Here is a 16,294-nt window from a genome sequence, read left to right on the forward strand (position 1 = left end):
AATCAACAAATATGCAGAAATGACCTAATGTTTTTGTTTTATTTTTATTTAAAAATATTGTACATAATACACCTGATATCTACCTGCTGCCACTTTAGGTTGATTTCCCACCATGCCCACTGTCCTTCCATTCATTCTGGTAAATCCCACCACAATGTTCTTGGCATACATTGGCATAATCTCAAAAAACTCCGAATCATCCGCTACCTACAATCAAATTAAAAATATTTAAGCCTGTCTTAAAATTCTAGCCTATTCCCAAGAAGAAAGGCCAAAAGAATTCTTAAAAAGTGGTTGATAATTTCCAAATTGAAATTTAGAAATACTTGTACACAAAGAGCAGATCCAAAACATTAGAAAATGTCCATAAAAAGCTGGAAAACAGACCATATCATATTAAAGATATGTGAATTCTAATATTTTGTATGCCCAGCTTTGATGATATTAACTTTCTGAAATTTTCCAGTATTTAGAAATCCTGTAGAAACTCAAATCATGCTGATGGCTATGTAGAACTTTAAACAACAATAAAGCAGCTTTAAATGCCTACCCCAGTAATTACATCTTTGATGTCATAAGCTGCTGTTGTTTCAAGGGGAACAACTGTGTCTAATCCTGCTACATCTCTATTCCTACAAGTAAAGAACTAAGTCATAGGATGACACATTTTTCAAAGAATGTTACCTTTTTGCGTAAATGATCAGATAGACAACATAATAGTTAACAAACAAGAGGCCCACAGGCCTTATCGGCCCCTTAGTTTTAGTTTAAAGTATCACTCATCCCCACAGGCCTTATCGGTCCCTCGGTCCCCTTAGTTTTAGTTAAAAGTATCACCCCCCCCCCCCCACAGGCCTTATCGGTCCCCTTAGTATTGGTTAAAAGTATCACTCACCCCCTCAGGCCTTATCGGTCCCCTTAGTATTAGTTAAAAGTATCACTCACCCCCTCAGGCCTTATCGGTCTCCTTAGTTTAATTGGTTAAAAGTATCATTCACCCCAAGAACTATGAAATCTAGAAAATATAGTTTGAACAAATTTGCATCTTCATTTTATATAGAATCTTTCTGGTAAGGTTTGTTATTTCTGGTTCAGTAGATCTTAAGAAGATTTTTTAAAACATATTTTCCAATTATCTTCCCTTGGAAAGAAATATGGCCCTTCATCCATGAATACCTTTTTCATGTTTAGTTGGAATTGACCCAGTGGTTCTTGAGAAGTTATGAATTGATATGAAAAACATGATGACAACAGCAACAATATACAATGGACATATTTTAATTAGGAAAGCTTACTTTAGCCTTCGGCTCAGGTGAGCTAACTTTTCTCATATTTTTTATTAGCTCACCTGAGCTGAAGGATCAAGTGGGCTTATCTGATCAGTCCGTTGTCTGTCGGCGTTGGCCAAAACTTTTCACATTTTCATCTTCTCCAGAACTATTGGGTGAATTTCAACCAAACTTCACACAAAGCATCCTAGGGTAGAGGGGATTCAAGTTTGTTCAAATGAAGGTCCATGCCCCCTTCAAAGGGGAGATAATCACAAGAATGCAAAAAATATTTACATGAAAGTTTTCTGACATAGTGGAGATTCAAGTTTGTTAAAATCATAATTCCTGGGGGTAGGGTGGGGCCACAATAGGGGATCAAAATTTACATGCAAATATATAGGGAAAATCTTTTAAAATCTTCCTCTCAAGAACCACCAGGACATATGAATAGAGATTTAAGTAAAAACTTCCTAATTTAGAGTCAAATTTGTTCAGATCATGGTCCCTGTAGTCAAGTTTAATAGTTAAGTTTGATAATTAATGAATCTTTAGTCGTTACCTTTGAAGAGTTTTTTCTGGAACCAAGCTGCTTTGTAATGATAGTTTTGTTCAAGCTTGTTGTTAGGAACTGCTGCTCAGGTCAGCAATGTGGCCCATGGGCCTCTTGTTATCCTTCCCATTACTATTCAAACATCCCACTTGAACATACATCAAGTACTTATGCTAGCACTCATGAGGACTCTTAATGTTCCTCCATAACAGAGGAGCTAATATCTTCAAAATTATATATTAATTCATGACACCAATTTTTCAACAAGAGCTTTGCAAAGTGGGACATCTCCATGGAATGTAGTAAATGTTCGGTAGTGACCTTTGACCCCAAAATTGATAGGATTCTTCCTCTCTTGTTAACAAAGCTGCATATGAAATATCATATCAATCAAGCAAAAATGTGGCATGTAGAGCATCTAAAAGCTTTTACTATGAAGTCCTGTAGTGACCTTTGATCTTTTAATCCCAAAATGAATAGGGTTCTTTCTCTTAATAATATATATGTAGCTGGGACACATCAGAGAGCTACAGATCCACCCCTTATAAAAACCTTCAATTTACGACACACAAAAAGCTGCGCACGGTTGAGGCCTGGTATCATTGTATTCTTGTATTGCTGTCACATAAATTTAGTATTAACATTTCGTAACATATTTTCCTGCTATGTGTCCAAACATACCCTCAAATATTCATGAAAGCCCCATACGACAGGAAAACTCACAGCTTCAAATGATTTCGTTTGTTGACGTAGCCATGTTAGGTAGCCAGTCAATTCGAATCCCGGTTCATTTCCATACCTAAACAACTGTACACAATTTTTTGTGCGCCGTAAATCAAAGGTTTTTATAAGGGGTGGATCTGTAGTTCTCCGATCTGTCCTAATATTTTTTCAGAGAGCTACAGTTCTGCAGCTATTAATAACAAAGCTACACGTGAGGTTCCAAATCAGTCAAGCAAATAATGTGACTTGTAGAGTGTCTACAAGGTCAGTGTTACATGCATACACTCCAAGACATACTTAGCCACACACAAACGGTACCGGTACTATAATTATGCCCTGTCGCAATGGATTGCAAGGGGATGAAAAATTGTTGAAAGTGAACAGATAGCTTATAATCATGTATGTTAATGTACATTGTATGTACAAGTAAGTAAGTATTCCTTAACATGGATCAGTGCATTCTGTGATGGGGGAGCATTCCTCACCATGGATCAGTGCATTCTGTGATGGGGGAGAGGGTATTTCTTACCACGGATCAGTGCATTCTCTGATGGGGGAGGGGGTATTTCTTACCACGGATCAGTGCATTCTCTGATGGGGGAGTATTCCTTACCATGGATCAGTGCATTCTCTGATGGGGGAAGGGTCTTGATTACTGAGTGGCAGGAAGTTGAAGAACTCTCGCACCTGAAGTAAGGCATCCACGTCATTCTCAAAGGCTTTATGGGCCACACCTGTGAAACATACAATCATGTAGAATACATTGTAGTCACTTTTTAATTCTCAACATTACATCTTGCAGTGTTTATTATACACAGTAACACATAAATGTTCAATCTAAAGATTATTGAATGAAAAAAAAAATGGCAATATCTGTGTGGCTTGAAATATTAAAATCCCCATAATTCCTTTAGCATGAGCTCACCTGAGGTTACCGTGTGTGTTTTAGCTCCTCCCAGCTCCTCTTGAGTAACAGTTTCCCCGGTAACAGACTAGAAAATCAAAGAAAGTCTGGAATATGCATGAACATAGCCTTGTTAATAAAGGGGTTCAAGCCAAGATGCCAAAACTCGATCTTAAAGTCGTGAAACACGTGAACTTGACGTGAACATGACATGCACGTCTTGTAAACCTGTTAGCTTGAGACCCAAACTATGAAAACTCTAAATTCAAGGTATTCAAAGTTGTTTTACAGTACACAAAGGTGAATGGGATTAAATCTAAAACTTGAATTTCAAAAATTATAAGGAAAGCTATTAGCAAACAAAAACTCCACAAAGTGCACCCCCTTGCAAAAGTAGGCAATCAGTAAATTTAAGTCCTGTAGTGACCTTGACCTTTGGACTCAAAATCTCTATAATAAAGGTACTTGTGAAATTTCATATAAATGGAGCAAAAAAAAAAAAAAAGGCCTGTAAAGTGACTATACAAGCTCACAGTTAACACACACACACACTCGCATATGTCTATATCTACAAGGTCAGTGTTTTACACACTCACACATGTCTATATCTACAAGGTCAGTGTTTTACTTAACCATATGTCCTCAAAATCAATAGGAGTCATCTTCTACTGGAGATATACCAGTGTACTAAGTTTGATGTCTGTCAAGCAAAGGGTTCTCAAGATATTGAACAGACAGTATATTCCTATGTCCCGTTTGACCCTTGACCTTTGACCATGTGACATCAAAATCAATAAGGGTCATCTTCTTCTAAAGATGTATTGGTGTACCAAGTTTGATGTCTGTCAAGCAAAGGGTTCTCTAGACACTGAATGGTCAGTATATTCCTATGCCCAGTTTGACCTTTGACCATATGACCTCAAAATCAATAGGAGTCATCTACTCCTTAGGATGTACCAGTGTGCCAAGTTTGATGTCTTTAAAGCAAAGGGTTCTCAAGATATTGAGCGGACATTATATTCCTATGTCCAGAGTAGATTGACCCTTGACCTTTGGACCTGAAAAACAAAAGGGGTCCTCTTCTACTCATAACCAACCCACACATGAAATATCATAATCATCAAATGAATGGTGCTCAAGATATTGAGTGGACAACATGTGGTCTACAGACCGACCGACAGGTGCAAACCAATATGCCCCTCTTCTTTGAAGGGGGGCATAATAAAGGGGTATACTATAATTCATATGAACATATAACTAATTAATGACAAGTGATGAAGCTGACAACTCTGGTACAGAGTTTTCACCATGACCAACCAATTTCAAAAGTCAACAATTTTTCTATTAAATATTACATTAGACTAGTACTGGTTTTTTTTTTTACCATACAAAATATGTGAAAATGTCACTTTTCTCCTGCAATATATATCTTAGACATTAATTAGTGACATCACAATGACAAACAGATGATAAGAAGGACCGTAGACATCACAAATTCACAGTGATAAGCACACACATGTATCACTGCTACAACAATGAAAGAATTTAAGTCTACCCTCTTGCTTACAATTGTGTGTCTCCAACAAAACTTTGAGTCAAATCTGTCCATTACTTAACTATACATCAACCATAAATGGGTAGAAAAGTCTATTTTCCAATCATGATAAAATTCTAAATAGCTAAAAAAAAATTATTGATTTTTAAATGTGACAAAATTGGGCATGCGATGCCAGCAACATCATGATTATAAAGGTGCATATAGTGATGCACTATGGTTGAATATCTCGAGATAGAATCTAATTTCAATTTTTAAAAAATCAGATTTCTTACATCCACACCAAAACTCTGCGGAGTTCTGAGAAGTCTGATTTTAATTAGATTGTCTCAAGGTACTTAATGACATGCATAGAAGTACAGGTAATAAAAAATATCAAGTGTAAATGCATGGAATTCCATTGTCAAGAAAAGAGATACATAACAAGAACTAGTGTGGCAAACTGACTATGTTCTGTATGTCGTAATACATGCTGTACTTCAATTTTTTCTCCTTCTTAATAATTGTCTTAGGTTTCTTCATCTTTTTATGTATTTAACATATAACTATGTTCCAGGGGTGTATCAAATTGACATCGTATAGAATTTGTTAAATTGTTAATCCTTCAAACCAATCCTTTTAAAAACAAGAATGAATTAACACTGTATGGTTAAAAATTAATGGAATCCAACAACACGTTCTTCAATCTCCACATTATCATCACCAAATACATTTTAAATTTGTATTTCCCACACAAATTTTTCACTGTTATTTTCTACCCTATACACCACCTTCTACAAGTATCAAATTGTGAAATTAGAAATAATTGGATGTTATTTGGAGATGGCACAGCCTGGATCATGTGTTAACATGTTCAATTCCTTATCTCAAACAAAATCTTCCCTCATCATTGCAGCTGTGCCCCTAATCTGCCAAATCCAATACAGATTTACGTCCACTGATCCTGGATAAACACCATCATTTCTTTATCAGCACTCTAAACTTAAACCAGCCTTATGTTTTAGAGTATAATTAATTGCATGTCAACTAAATGCATAATAGTGGATTTACAATCCCCATGGGGTCCCTCTCTGAAAGGTTCAAGATGCCTAGGAGTTTACCCTTAGGGAGCCTCTCACTGCCTCTAGGAAGAGGAGATTAAAAAGTTATCTGATGCTGAGTAGTTTCAACAGACTCTTGTTTGTGGATTTCTCTCTCACGGCTGGCTCTACCTCTAAGCTTGGTAAGTTTAAATCTTGTTAGTATAAAGGATAGATTATATTTAATATGCTTCCTCTTTGTGACTGATACACTTTGTATTGTTCTACAAAGTCGATATCAAGTTTGAACTACATGCATTGTACATCAGACTGGCAGCCGGTGTGAACTCCCTACTTCTCAGATAAATTACATAATATTCTTTGGTAGCAGTGAACACAGAACGGCTTGTCAACATAGTGTTACCACTTTATTTCTTCTCAGATTACATCATGTGATAAATCTGACACAGATCATCCACCATTTTAATAGGCACTTCAAAACTTCTTGTCAAACTTAGCATTAAGTATTCATAATTCTTATCTACCATTTCAGATCATGTTATAAAGTGATGAAGTTTACCAGAACAGTTTAGGGACATTGGACGACAGCTGTACGATGTGATATGAGATGGAGCAGCATGAACTATACTGATCTTTATTATAACAAGATGGAAATATTCAGTGCAACATATTACTGTAGTCAGCAGCATCTGTAGAAATTCAAGAACCAGTACTTCAAAGGGTAATATATTATACCTACAAGTGTGCAAGTACGTGAAACAGGATGACGCAAAAGTCATGCTGTTTACTATCCACCATGACTTATGTCAGAGTGCCAAATTCTTCAACTATGAAAGTAAGGTATTTCACATTGGACTGATTTGGACATTGTATAGAGAACTTTTCATGGTTACAAGACATTTAATGATGATGAAATGAAGCTACGATCAACAACACTGCGATTCACCATTCCTATCATTCTCCTGCTATATACAGGTGTCATGCTTCTAATACAACTTGGAATCCCAAACACTGCAGATCTCATGGAGGAAATCATTGTCCCTCCGAATGATCCAGATTTGGATGGAATTCTGGGTCAGAAGTGGATCCTCCACATTCAAAAAGAGGCCCAGCACCTAAAAGTGGATGCAGATCACCCTGATCAAGGCAAAATCCATAATGAAACTCCAGTGAAAAAAAAATCAGTCTTCAAAAAACTTGGAAGTTTTGTATATGTGTTTTCAACATATTTGGAAAACAGGAAGCCTGATAACCACAAAATACGGATGCTTGTGTTAAGGAAAAGTAAGGTACGCACTGATATACAATGTCACTTCAGAATTCGAGGGAAATTCTACAAAAACAGCAGCGCAACATACACAGAAATGAGCGAGAATCATGGGAGGCATTACGGAGGATGGATGTACGAGTGTAACATTCCAATCTCAGTTCTGTCCGAACACAAACGTCATCATACCGAACTCTCTTACATTTCTTTGTCCTGCAATGGAGGTCCACTGGTGAAAGTAAAAGTAGGTCCTAAAACGCTAACAAGACCTAAACACAAACATGCTCTAGGTCTGTGTGTACCTCCATTGTTTGGGGAGCTCTCTATCTCAGCTGTGATCCAATTTATTGAGTTATGGAAGATTTTAGGTGCTTCTCACATTACATTTTATCTTCATGATATTTCTTCTTCAATAAGTAGACTCCTAAATTTTTATCAGTCAAAGGGGGAGGTAACCCTTCTAAATTGGCGACTTCCTGACCATATACAAAATACAGAAATCTGGTACCATGGTCAACTGCTTGCCATTCAGGACTGTCTCTATAGAAACATGTCACAATTCCATTACATTAGTTTTGTGGATCTTGATGAATTTATCATTCCAACCAAAAACTACACACTGCTCGAAATGATCCAAGAAATTGAATCCTCTGGAATCTACAGTGACACTCGCAACACTGGGCTGTCATTCAAAAGTGCATTCTTTGCTCCCAATCAAATTCTTGATACAGAGCAATACCTCACCTATCTGCAACTTCTAGTGCGGACCAAATACTTTAGTTCTAAGAGAACAAAATTGATTGTTCAGCCTCTGAAAGTGGAGGAAATGGGAATTCACCATGTCAGTAGACACTTGAAAGATTCCATGTTTGTAACTGATGTAGACCCCAGCATCGCTAAGATCCACCACTATAGATCATGTGCCAAAAACTTTGAGTCAGATGCGAGGTGTGTGCCTGAAGTCAGGGACAGTACAATACTGAAATACTCCAAGAAACTTGTGACCAATTACAAAAACACCATCAAGAAATCACTCTCACTGTTCATGCCAAAAGACTGATCATCTAATGTATGCTCAAATAGTTATTATCGCTCAAAACAGGTGTTCATATTGCATTAATAAAATATATTTTATATGCTTGAGAATGTGAATTATTTATGCAGAAAGTATTGTATCATATTTTTCTTGCACATTCTTTAGTCTGCATCAACAAGACCCAATGTCTGAGGGTGTGAATAATCATTTTGAAAACACACTGTACAAAGGAATTAATTATCACATACACACTTGTGTCAAAACAACACCAGAGCCTAGTGTTTTGGCTTGGACATATTTTTTTATTCTTGAATAAACTTGTATGCAATCCTATTATATTAACTGATTGTCATGATATAATTGTATTAAAAGATATACCCAAGATTTACTGTATAATGATGACTTTTATCAGAGGTCTGATTTCTATTATTCATGTTATATTGTTAGATTCTCTGCATACAAGAGAGACATACCATTATACAAAAGTATAGGAAATCTCTCATACCACAAAATCTAACAAACCACAAAAATTTATCTCTACAGTATTAACACATGCATGTTACAATTACAAAGTCTATATATATACATCATACCCGAGATAATTATAAAAAAGTCTATATAAATACATCATACCCGAGATAATTATATAAAAGTCTATATAAATACATCATACCCGAGATAATTATATAAAAGTCTATATAAATACATCATACCCGAGATAATTATAAAAAAGTCTATATAAATACATCATACCCGAGATAATTATACAGTCTATATATATACATCATACCCGAGATAATTATACAGTCTATATATATACATCATACCCGAGATAATTATATAAAAGTCTATATAAATACATCATACCCGAGATAATTATATAAAAGTCTATATAAATACATCATACCCGAGATAATTATGTACAGTCTATATAAATACATCATACCCGAGATAATTATATAAAAGTCTATATAAATACATCATACCCGAGATAATTATATAAAAGTCTATATATATACATCATACCCGAGATAATTATATAAAAGTCTATATAAATACATCATACCCGAGATAATTATATAAAAGTCTATATAAATACATCATACCCGAGATAATTATATAAAAGTCTATATATATACATCATACCCGAGATAATTATATAAAAGTCTATATAAATACATCATACCCGAGATAATTATATAAAAGTCTATATAAATACATCATACCCGAGATAATTATACAGTCTATATATATACATCATACCCGAGATAATTATAAAGTCTATATAAATACTTCATGAATCTCACTTAGGTATATAAAGGCTAAGTGCTATATGAATTGCTACACAGTGTACTACTATATAAATCTCACTGAGAAGTAGACACAGGCTATTAAAGTGCTATGAATTGCTACAAAGCGTCTGACAGTGTACTACTATATAAATCTCACTGAGAAGTAGACACAGGCTATTAAAGTGCTATGAATTGCTACAAAGCGTCTGACAGTGTACTACTATATAAATCTCACTGAGAAGTAGACACAGGCTATTAAAGTGCTATGGATTGCTACACAGTGTCTGACAGTGTACTACTATATGAATCTCACTGAGAAGTTGACACAGGCTATTAAAGTGCTATGGATTGCTACACTTTTATAATTCAATGGAACAGCATTTGGTGGATAACTATTGTAATACATGTAGGATAAAACGTTTTTCTAGGTTTTGTAAGAGTAAGGTTGTAAATTCATTTAGTTTTAAAGGATACCCACAGTGCACTATATCTATAAAGTACTAAAATGTCTTTATTATTCGTCGAACACAATTTTTTTTTTGTGGTGAAGCAAGAAAATCATAAGGTTAATGAAGTAGAGTTTCTAATTCATATTTTTAAGAAAGACCACCAGTTTACAAATTTACATACATCGTACATTGTTGGCAAACCTATATAAATACATCGTAATGATTCAATAGTCAATTAATAAAGTTGTTCAAGATCATCGGAAACAATATATATAACAATAGTGTCACTACCACAGAGGCATGATGAAAATGATTTAACACATAACGAAAAGAATGGGAAAGAAAAAGGATTTGGATAAATGGTTTGCGGATAGACTATTGCAAACATTTGACTAAAAATAACATTTTTAACATTCATAAATTTGACAGATTAAATAATCTAACAAAATTTGTATGTAAATTATTTCGTAACAGCATCTGCCTGCATGGCCTATAAAGTAATTTATAATACACAAGATTGCAGTACACAAGATTCTAACGAAATGTCTCGCCATATTTCTTAAAAGTATATAAAACATGAAACCATTCTATCTGCGCACTCATAGGTAATAACAGCTGTAGAACTTTCCAGGACATACATGTCTGTTCCAATTATGACATCACAGTTATCTCATGCTTACTGACCTTTATGCCGGTCAGTTACCCCATAGGTCTGTACACATAATATTCGTGGCAACTTTCACCCCACGTTTATCAGACTGCATTGCCAAGTTAGAATTTAATTGGTTAATCAAATATAGTTTTTGGAATTGCAATTACAGGTACCATACATGGCTTCCTGTGCTTGATCAATGGTGTTTTTCCCTAACAAATGAAAAATATCATACCCAAATATTTGAATTAAAGGGAAAAGCAACCCTAACCACATTCTTGCTGTTCTGAATAAAGTATTACTTACTGATATCGTATATGACAGTCTTTAACAACAAAAATCCTTGCTTAACGATTAAATCAATATTAATCTATCACATATTTTAAATTAACCGCCGCTAAGAGAGTGCATGGCCATTGAAATTTAATTTATGACGTCACATCATCAGTTTAGGTTTATTTCATCAGCACCACTGTAAACATGATAAGTCACGAACAGTTAAGTTAGGAGTCATATAGATTTGAGCCCCTTCTTTCATTTGTCGATCAGAGTCGGTGTTAAGTGCATAGAATATTATTACAGTAGCAGAACAAAAACTGTTTGATGTCTTCATTTTAAAGATAGCATTTATCTTGTTTAGTAATATTTGAAGTAAAACCTAGTTCATATTTGCTAGTTTCAATACCAAGCTATAAAACATCATCATTCTCATTAAACACTTGCATTGAATACCTATCAAAAATGTTTCTGTGTATTCTTCTTATAAAAACTGACTAGCTAGGTATAAAAGAAAATCATTTTATTGCCTTTTTTAAATCAATGGAAAAGCTTTGGGCCTTGGAGGCCCGATATTGCAATCAGAGAATGTTCAGAATTGAGTATGTATACATCTTATTGCACAAATTGTTTTGACAAAATAACATTATCACCTGCTTTTTGGTGTACTTTAAGGAATATACAGAGAGTGGCAAGTCATAAATATTCAAAATAACTAAATAAGAGGTGTTTTCTAGCTTGGGTCTCTGAGGCCTTATGATGCCACCAAATGGTTAAAAATTGCTATCAAGGGCAATAACTCCTATGCAAGTAATTTCTCTATGGTATCCACAATTAATTCATATGCACATATATTACTAAATAGCAGTTTTATAACATTGTTGAAACAAAAATTTTGTCATTTTAACAAATTTTTTGTGTATTTTTATCATGTTGTGTAATGTGCAATTTTCTGATGTTGATTTATACTTCTGTCTTACATCTTTAAAAGGTGCTAGCATATACACTTTCTTTGATTAATGATTGAATTAAACTATATATAGTCAAAATTAATATAGTTTTTCTATTTTGAATCATTAACATTGATAATTCACATGAGGGTGTAGCTACCTTAAGCATTTTGGACCAAACCTATACTGGCTTGGATTTGTAGAAAAAATCTCAAACTTTGAGTTTTCTTTTATTTGAGCATTTAAAATTTGAGTAAAATTTCAAACTTAGTCAAAGTTTCGACTTAAGTTTACTTCAAGAAATCCAGGCCTGGCACTGAGATAAATGCAGCATTTCTGGTTTTTTGATTTAGCATGTTTTTTTAACGTTTTAAAATATGACAATATTTCTAAGGTATTTGATAGATTGGTGTTCTCATTACCAAGGTTCAGTGTAATATGCTGTTTATTAATTATAAATGAAGATATGACTTACCTTAACGACATCTGGACCAGTGATAAACAGGTATGATGTATCCTATAATACACAAACCATACAATGAATTGGTGTGTGTCGATACTCTTAATATAGTTTATAAAACGTCTATTTCCTGTCGGACTATCAGAAAGGTGACAGATACTGTACTTACTTTGACCATAAACATGAAGTCTGTCAAAGCTGGTGAGTACACAGCGCCCCCTGAATAGAAAAACAGTTTTACATCTGTGAACAAATTTACAGAATCGCCACTCTTTCCTAGACTGATATGGTCTAAGGCCTTTAATGTACAAACTTTTCTTTTTTGTCAAATGTGTTGCAAATTCACAAGAATGAACATGTGATCCCTAGTTCTTTATTTATTCTGAAGCAATTCTTCAAATGTTCTACAGAGGCCAGTTCTCTCATTTGCAAAAGCATACTTAAACAATAGGCCCACATTCACAGCAAAGTATATCTAAATCTTTTAATTTGGCAAAAATGCCATTATCTTGTTTAGATGCATGATGTAATTGAAATAACAGCTAGCCTTAATAATACACAGACATGAGTGACTCAGGTGACCTAATTATATACAGGTATATTTATTACTGTAAATCAGTAACACTGCAATGTGTGTACAGTGCTGACAGACAGAAAAAAATTACCTGCACAAGGTCCCATGATAAGAGAAATCTGTGGGATAACACCGGAGGCATTGACATTCCTCTGAAATAAATAAATGAAATGACCAATTATCAAAATACAAGTACATTAACTATGCCTTTTCAAATAACTCTCTGAAGATTTCTAATCAATGTCTGTAAGAGAATCACTAACACCAGTTTCATACCTGGAATATGTCAGCATAACCAGCAAGAGATTCCACGCCCTCCTGAATCCTGGCCCCACCTGAATCATTCAGACCAATCACGGGAGCTCCTACTAACATGGCCTGGTCCATTATCTGCCAGTGAAGACAAAAATCATCAAATTCTATGCATTGTTGTATTTCTCTTGAAGGGATAACTGAATCTTCAGTTTATGCTTTTAAAAGTTCTTCTGAATCCATGCATTACCTTGCAAATCTTTTTGGCATGAGCACCTGACAAACTCCCTCCAAATACTGTGAAATCCTAGGTATTAAAAAAAAATATATATACATGTATGGTCTCAAGCTCTTCTGTCATATCAATGATCTGAATGATTAAAGAAAATGAGCTCTCTCTCTCTCACATACAGATGGAGGCTACATTCTGTTTCATTTACAACAGTCACCAGTATGAGGATCTTGATAACATTTCTCTCCCTTAAACCAGGAGTTGTATACTAAAAAAATGAAGCTCGTTAAATGATTCCATCAGAAATTTTACCTGAGAGAATACAAAGCAAACTCTTCCATTAATTGTCCCTCTGCCTGTGACAACACTATCACCAGGGTACTGAAAACAATTTAAATTTGCAGTTTATTATTGAATTATATTACAACATAACCACAAATTCCCCCTCCCTCTTTTTTCACCTGCTACTGAAAGTTATTCTACCTTTTCATCTTCCATTCCAAAGTCTGTGCAGTCATGTTCCAGGTACATATCATATTCTACAAATGAGTCGGGATCCAACAGAAGGTGCACTCTCTCCCTTGCTGTTAGCTTACCCTGTAGGAAAAATGAGGTATCATCACATTTAAATCTTCATCATGAGCATTACATTACTAATAGAAGGCTGGATGGGGACAACCTCTCCTTCCCCTGCTCCTCTTGTTCTCTGTTTCCATCTTTCACTTCCTCAACTCTTCCTCCCCTTTCTATCCCTTCTTCTCATATCCTTCTTTTCATCTCCTTCCCTTCCCCCTCCCATCTCAATTATTCCTATATCATCCCAATTCTTTCTCTACCTTTCTTTTTTCTCTCTTCCCTTTTCTTTGCCCACCCCCTTTCTCCTCCTCAATCTTCCCATTCTTCTCCTAAATAATCAATCCCTTTCCCTTTCTCTACCTCCTCCCTCTACATTTAAAAAAAAAATTCTTTACCCCTCTCCAACCCCCCAACCCCCAGCCTACTTTTAATCCTGTCAACTTAACAATATAGAATGTCAAGTCTGTTAAATATCATATTTCTTTAAATTAATAAAAACTCTACTGACAATGCATCAAAAAGTTGCAAATTAGAATACAGAAATTTTATTAATGCATGATCATTAATTTGTTTCAAGTGACATTGGCTATATTGACCTCAGTCAGTGCAGCATGCAGTGTCCATTTTACCGAGATTGATATTAAAGACAACAGACAAACGTCTCTAACTTAATTATATTACATTACTTATTAGCGTGTTATGTCACTGTATGTAATTTACAAGGCTGCATGAGCGACACACGTGATGCAAAATTAATGTATTTCTCCAACCTTCGCGTGTTGTTTGTCAATCCTCTTCTGACCCCCTCCAATAAGCGCTGCTTTTTTCATATTTTCGATACGTTTCCGAACGCTTAGCGTATGCTGTGCGCTCCCTGCTACAACACTGCAAAGGGCCGTCTGCTGCCATTGTCTACTTTGTCTTAAAACTGCAGAATTCCTAAACAGTCTAGCTGAAAGCCGACAAACGGTGGCCATATTGTTGCCTTGTAAGGGTGAAGGTCAATTGAATATTTTATGCGGGCCTGCAACATGTCAGCTGCCATGAAGCAACGGGCTCAGAAAAAGAAAGATTTGAAAATTGAAAAATCACCACCACCAGACAGCAGACGGTAATTTTACTGAACTATATATTCCTGATATAGGTTAAATACTATGGATCTACTACTCTGCAACGCCGAGGGGTTGCGATGGAGATGCAGATGGGGTTTCCACAGAAATTACAGATGGAGATGCATGAGATGCTGCATGCAGGTTCCAGTGACTAGCCCATTTCAAGCGTCTGTGTTGCAGACTAATGTTTACAAAAATTGTGCATGTAAATGTGATCGTCAGAGTTATGCTCGTAAAAAAACCAACATACATTAGGGAAGACATACAGCCAGCATGTTTCAAGGCCGAGGTTTTTTAAGTGGGGGGCGGAGCTAATTTTAGGCAGGTGTGAAGCCCCGAGGGAACCCTGCTAGCTTTTGTATACTGTCCCAAATACACAGGATGTTATCTGTGTTACCTGCATTATCTTATGTTTTAGTATGATTGATAAATTCAGGGTAATAATTTTTTGTGTGCATATTAATCAATATGTTCATAATTAAATCTAATGCATCAAACATGTTTAAGCTTGTTAAATTTATTTTGTATTTTAATGAGGATGTTAGCCATTGAAAAATTAGGCAGAATATTCTTTATTACAATCATAATATCTGGCAATGTGTGACTGCCAGATATTCAGTTTCCGATAGGAGTTCCTCCCGGGCTATGTACTGATGATCATCCCACGCCCCACGATGACTCAAAATATTCCAAAACTGTTTACAAAGTTTTCTTCTTTAGGACATCACACCAGAATTCTCTGGTCACCAAAGTTTTCTGTGTGACTCGTCCATAATAAACAGCCAGGACATTTGGATCTTTCTACAGTTTCTTCAATAACTGGGCCAGGCTTCGTTCTTCCTCTTGATCACTAAGTTACCTATAACTTAATGTCATTAATACGTTACCTATAACATAGTGTCATCAATAAGTTACCTATAACATAGTGCTATAAATAAGTTACCTATAACATAGTGTCATCAATAAGTTACCTATAACAGTCCCATCAATAATGTCATCAATAAGTTACCTATAACACAGTGTCATCAATAAGTTACCTATAACATAGTGTCAATCAATAAGTTACCTATAACATAGTGTCAATCAATAAGTTACCTATAACATAGTGTCAATCAATAAGTTA

At 35.2% G+C, this 16,294-nt stretch overlaps 3 protein-coding genes across 4 annotated transcripts in view; 2 read left to right on the forward strand and 1 right to left on the reverse strand.

Moving 5' to 3' along the window:
- Positions 1–15,075, reverse strand: part of LOC130050365 (propionyl-CoA carboxylase beta chain, mitochondrial-like) — a 22,550-nt gene extending 7,475 nt beyond the window's left edge. The window contains exons 1-12 of one of the 2 annotated variants that reach the window (XM_056150239.1): positions 14,830–15,075; positions 13,967–14,080; positions 13,796–13,864; positions 13,502–13,558; positions 13,276–13,389; positions 13,091–13,151; positions 12,595–12,644; positions 12,441–12,482; positions 3,470–3,536; positions 3,158–3,278; positions 551–632; positions 84–207 (exon numbers count right to left, since the gene is read on the reverse strand). In XM_056150239.1, the coding sequence (XP_056006214.1) occupies positions 84–207; positions 551–632; positions 3,158–3,278; positions 3,470–3,536; positions 12,441–12,482; positions 12,595–12,644; positions 13,091–13,151; positions 13,276–13,389; positions 13,502–13,558; positions 13,796–13,864; positions 13,967–14,080; positions 14,830–15,036 (1,108 nt within the window). In that variant the 5' untranslated portion in view covers positions 15,037–15,075. The remainder of the gene's footprint in view (positions 1–83; positions 208–550; positions 633–3,157; positions 3,279–3,469; positions 3,537–12,440; positions 12,483–12,594; positions 12,645–13,090; positions 13,152–13,275; positions 13,390–13,501; positions 13,559–13,795; positions 13,865–13,966; positions 14,081–14,829) is intronic. The other variant, XM_056150238.1, reaches the window with a different exon arrangement.
- LOC130050366 (beta-1,4-galactosyltransferase galt-1-like) lies at positions 4,865–8,730 on the forward strand. The gene is made up of 2 exons (XM_056150240.1): positions 4,865–6,225; positions 6,576–8,730. The coding sequence occupies exon 2, from the start codon at positions 6,958–6,960 to the stop codon at positions 8,368–8,370; it is 1,413 nt and encodes a 470-aa protein (XP_056006215.1). The 5' UTR covers positions 4,865–6,225; positions 6,576–6,957; the 3' UTR covers positions 8,371–8,730.
- Positions 15,032–16,294, forward strand: part of LOC130050363 (alpha-1,2-mannosyltransferase ALG9-like) — a 39,812-nt gene continuing 38,549 nt past the window's right edge. The window contains exon 1 of the mRNA XM_056150236.1: positions 15,032–15,170. Within this exon, the coding sequence (XP_056006211.1) occupies positions 15,076–15,170 (95 nt within the window). The 5' untranslated portion in view covers positions 15,032–15,075. The remainder of the gene's footprint in view (positions 15,171–16,294) is intronic.

Source organism: Ostrea edulis, chromosome 9 (genome assembly GCF_947568905.1).
Source record: "Ostrea edulis chromosome 9, xbOstEdul1.1, whole genome shotgun sequence".
Lineage (NCBI taxonomy): Eukaryota > Metazoa > Mollusca > Bivalvia > Ostreida > Ostreidae > Ostrea > Ostrea edulis.

What these genes read in the sequence shown, in the direction of transcription:
- LOC130050366 (XM_056150240.1), top strand. Translation starts at nt 6,958, where the DNA reads ATGAAGCTACGATCAACAACACTGCGATTCACCATTCCTATCATTCTC.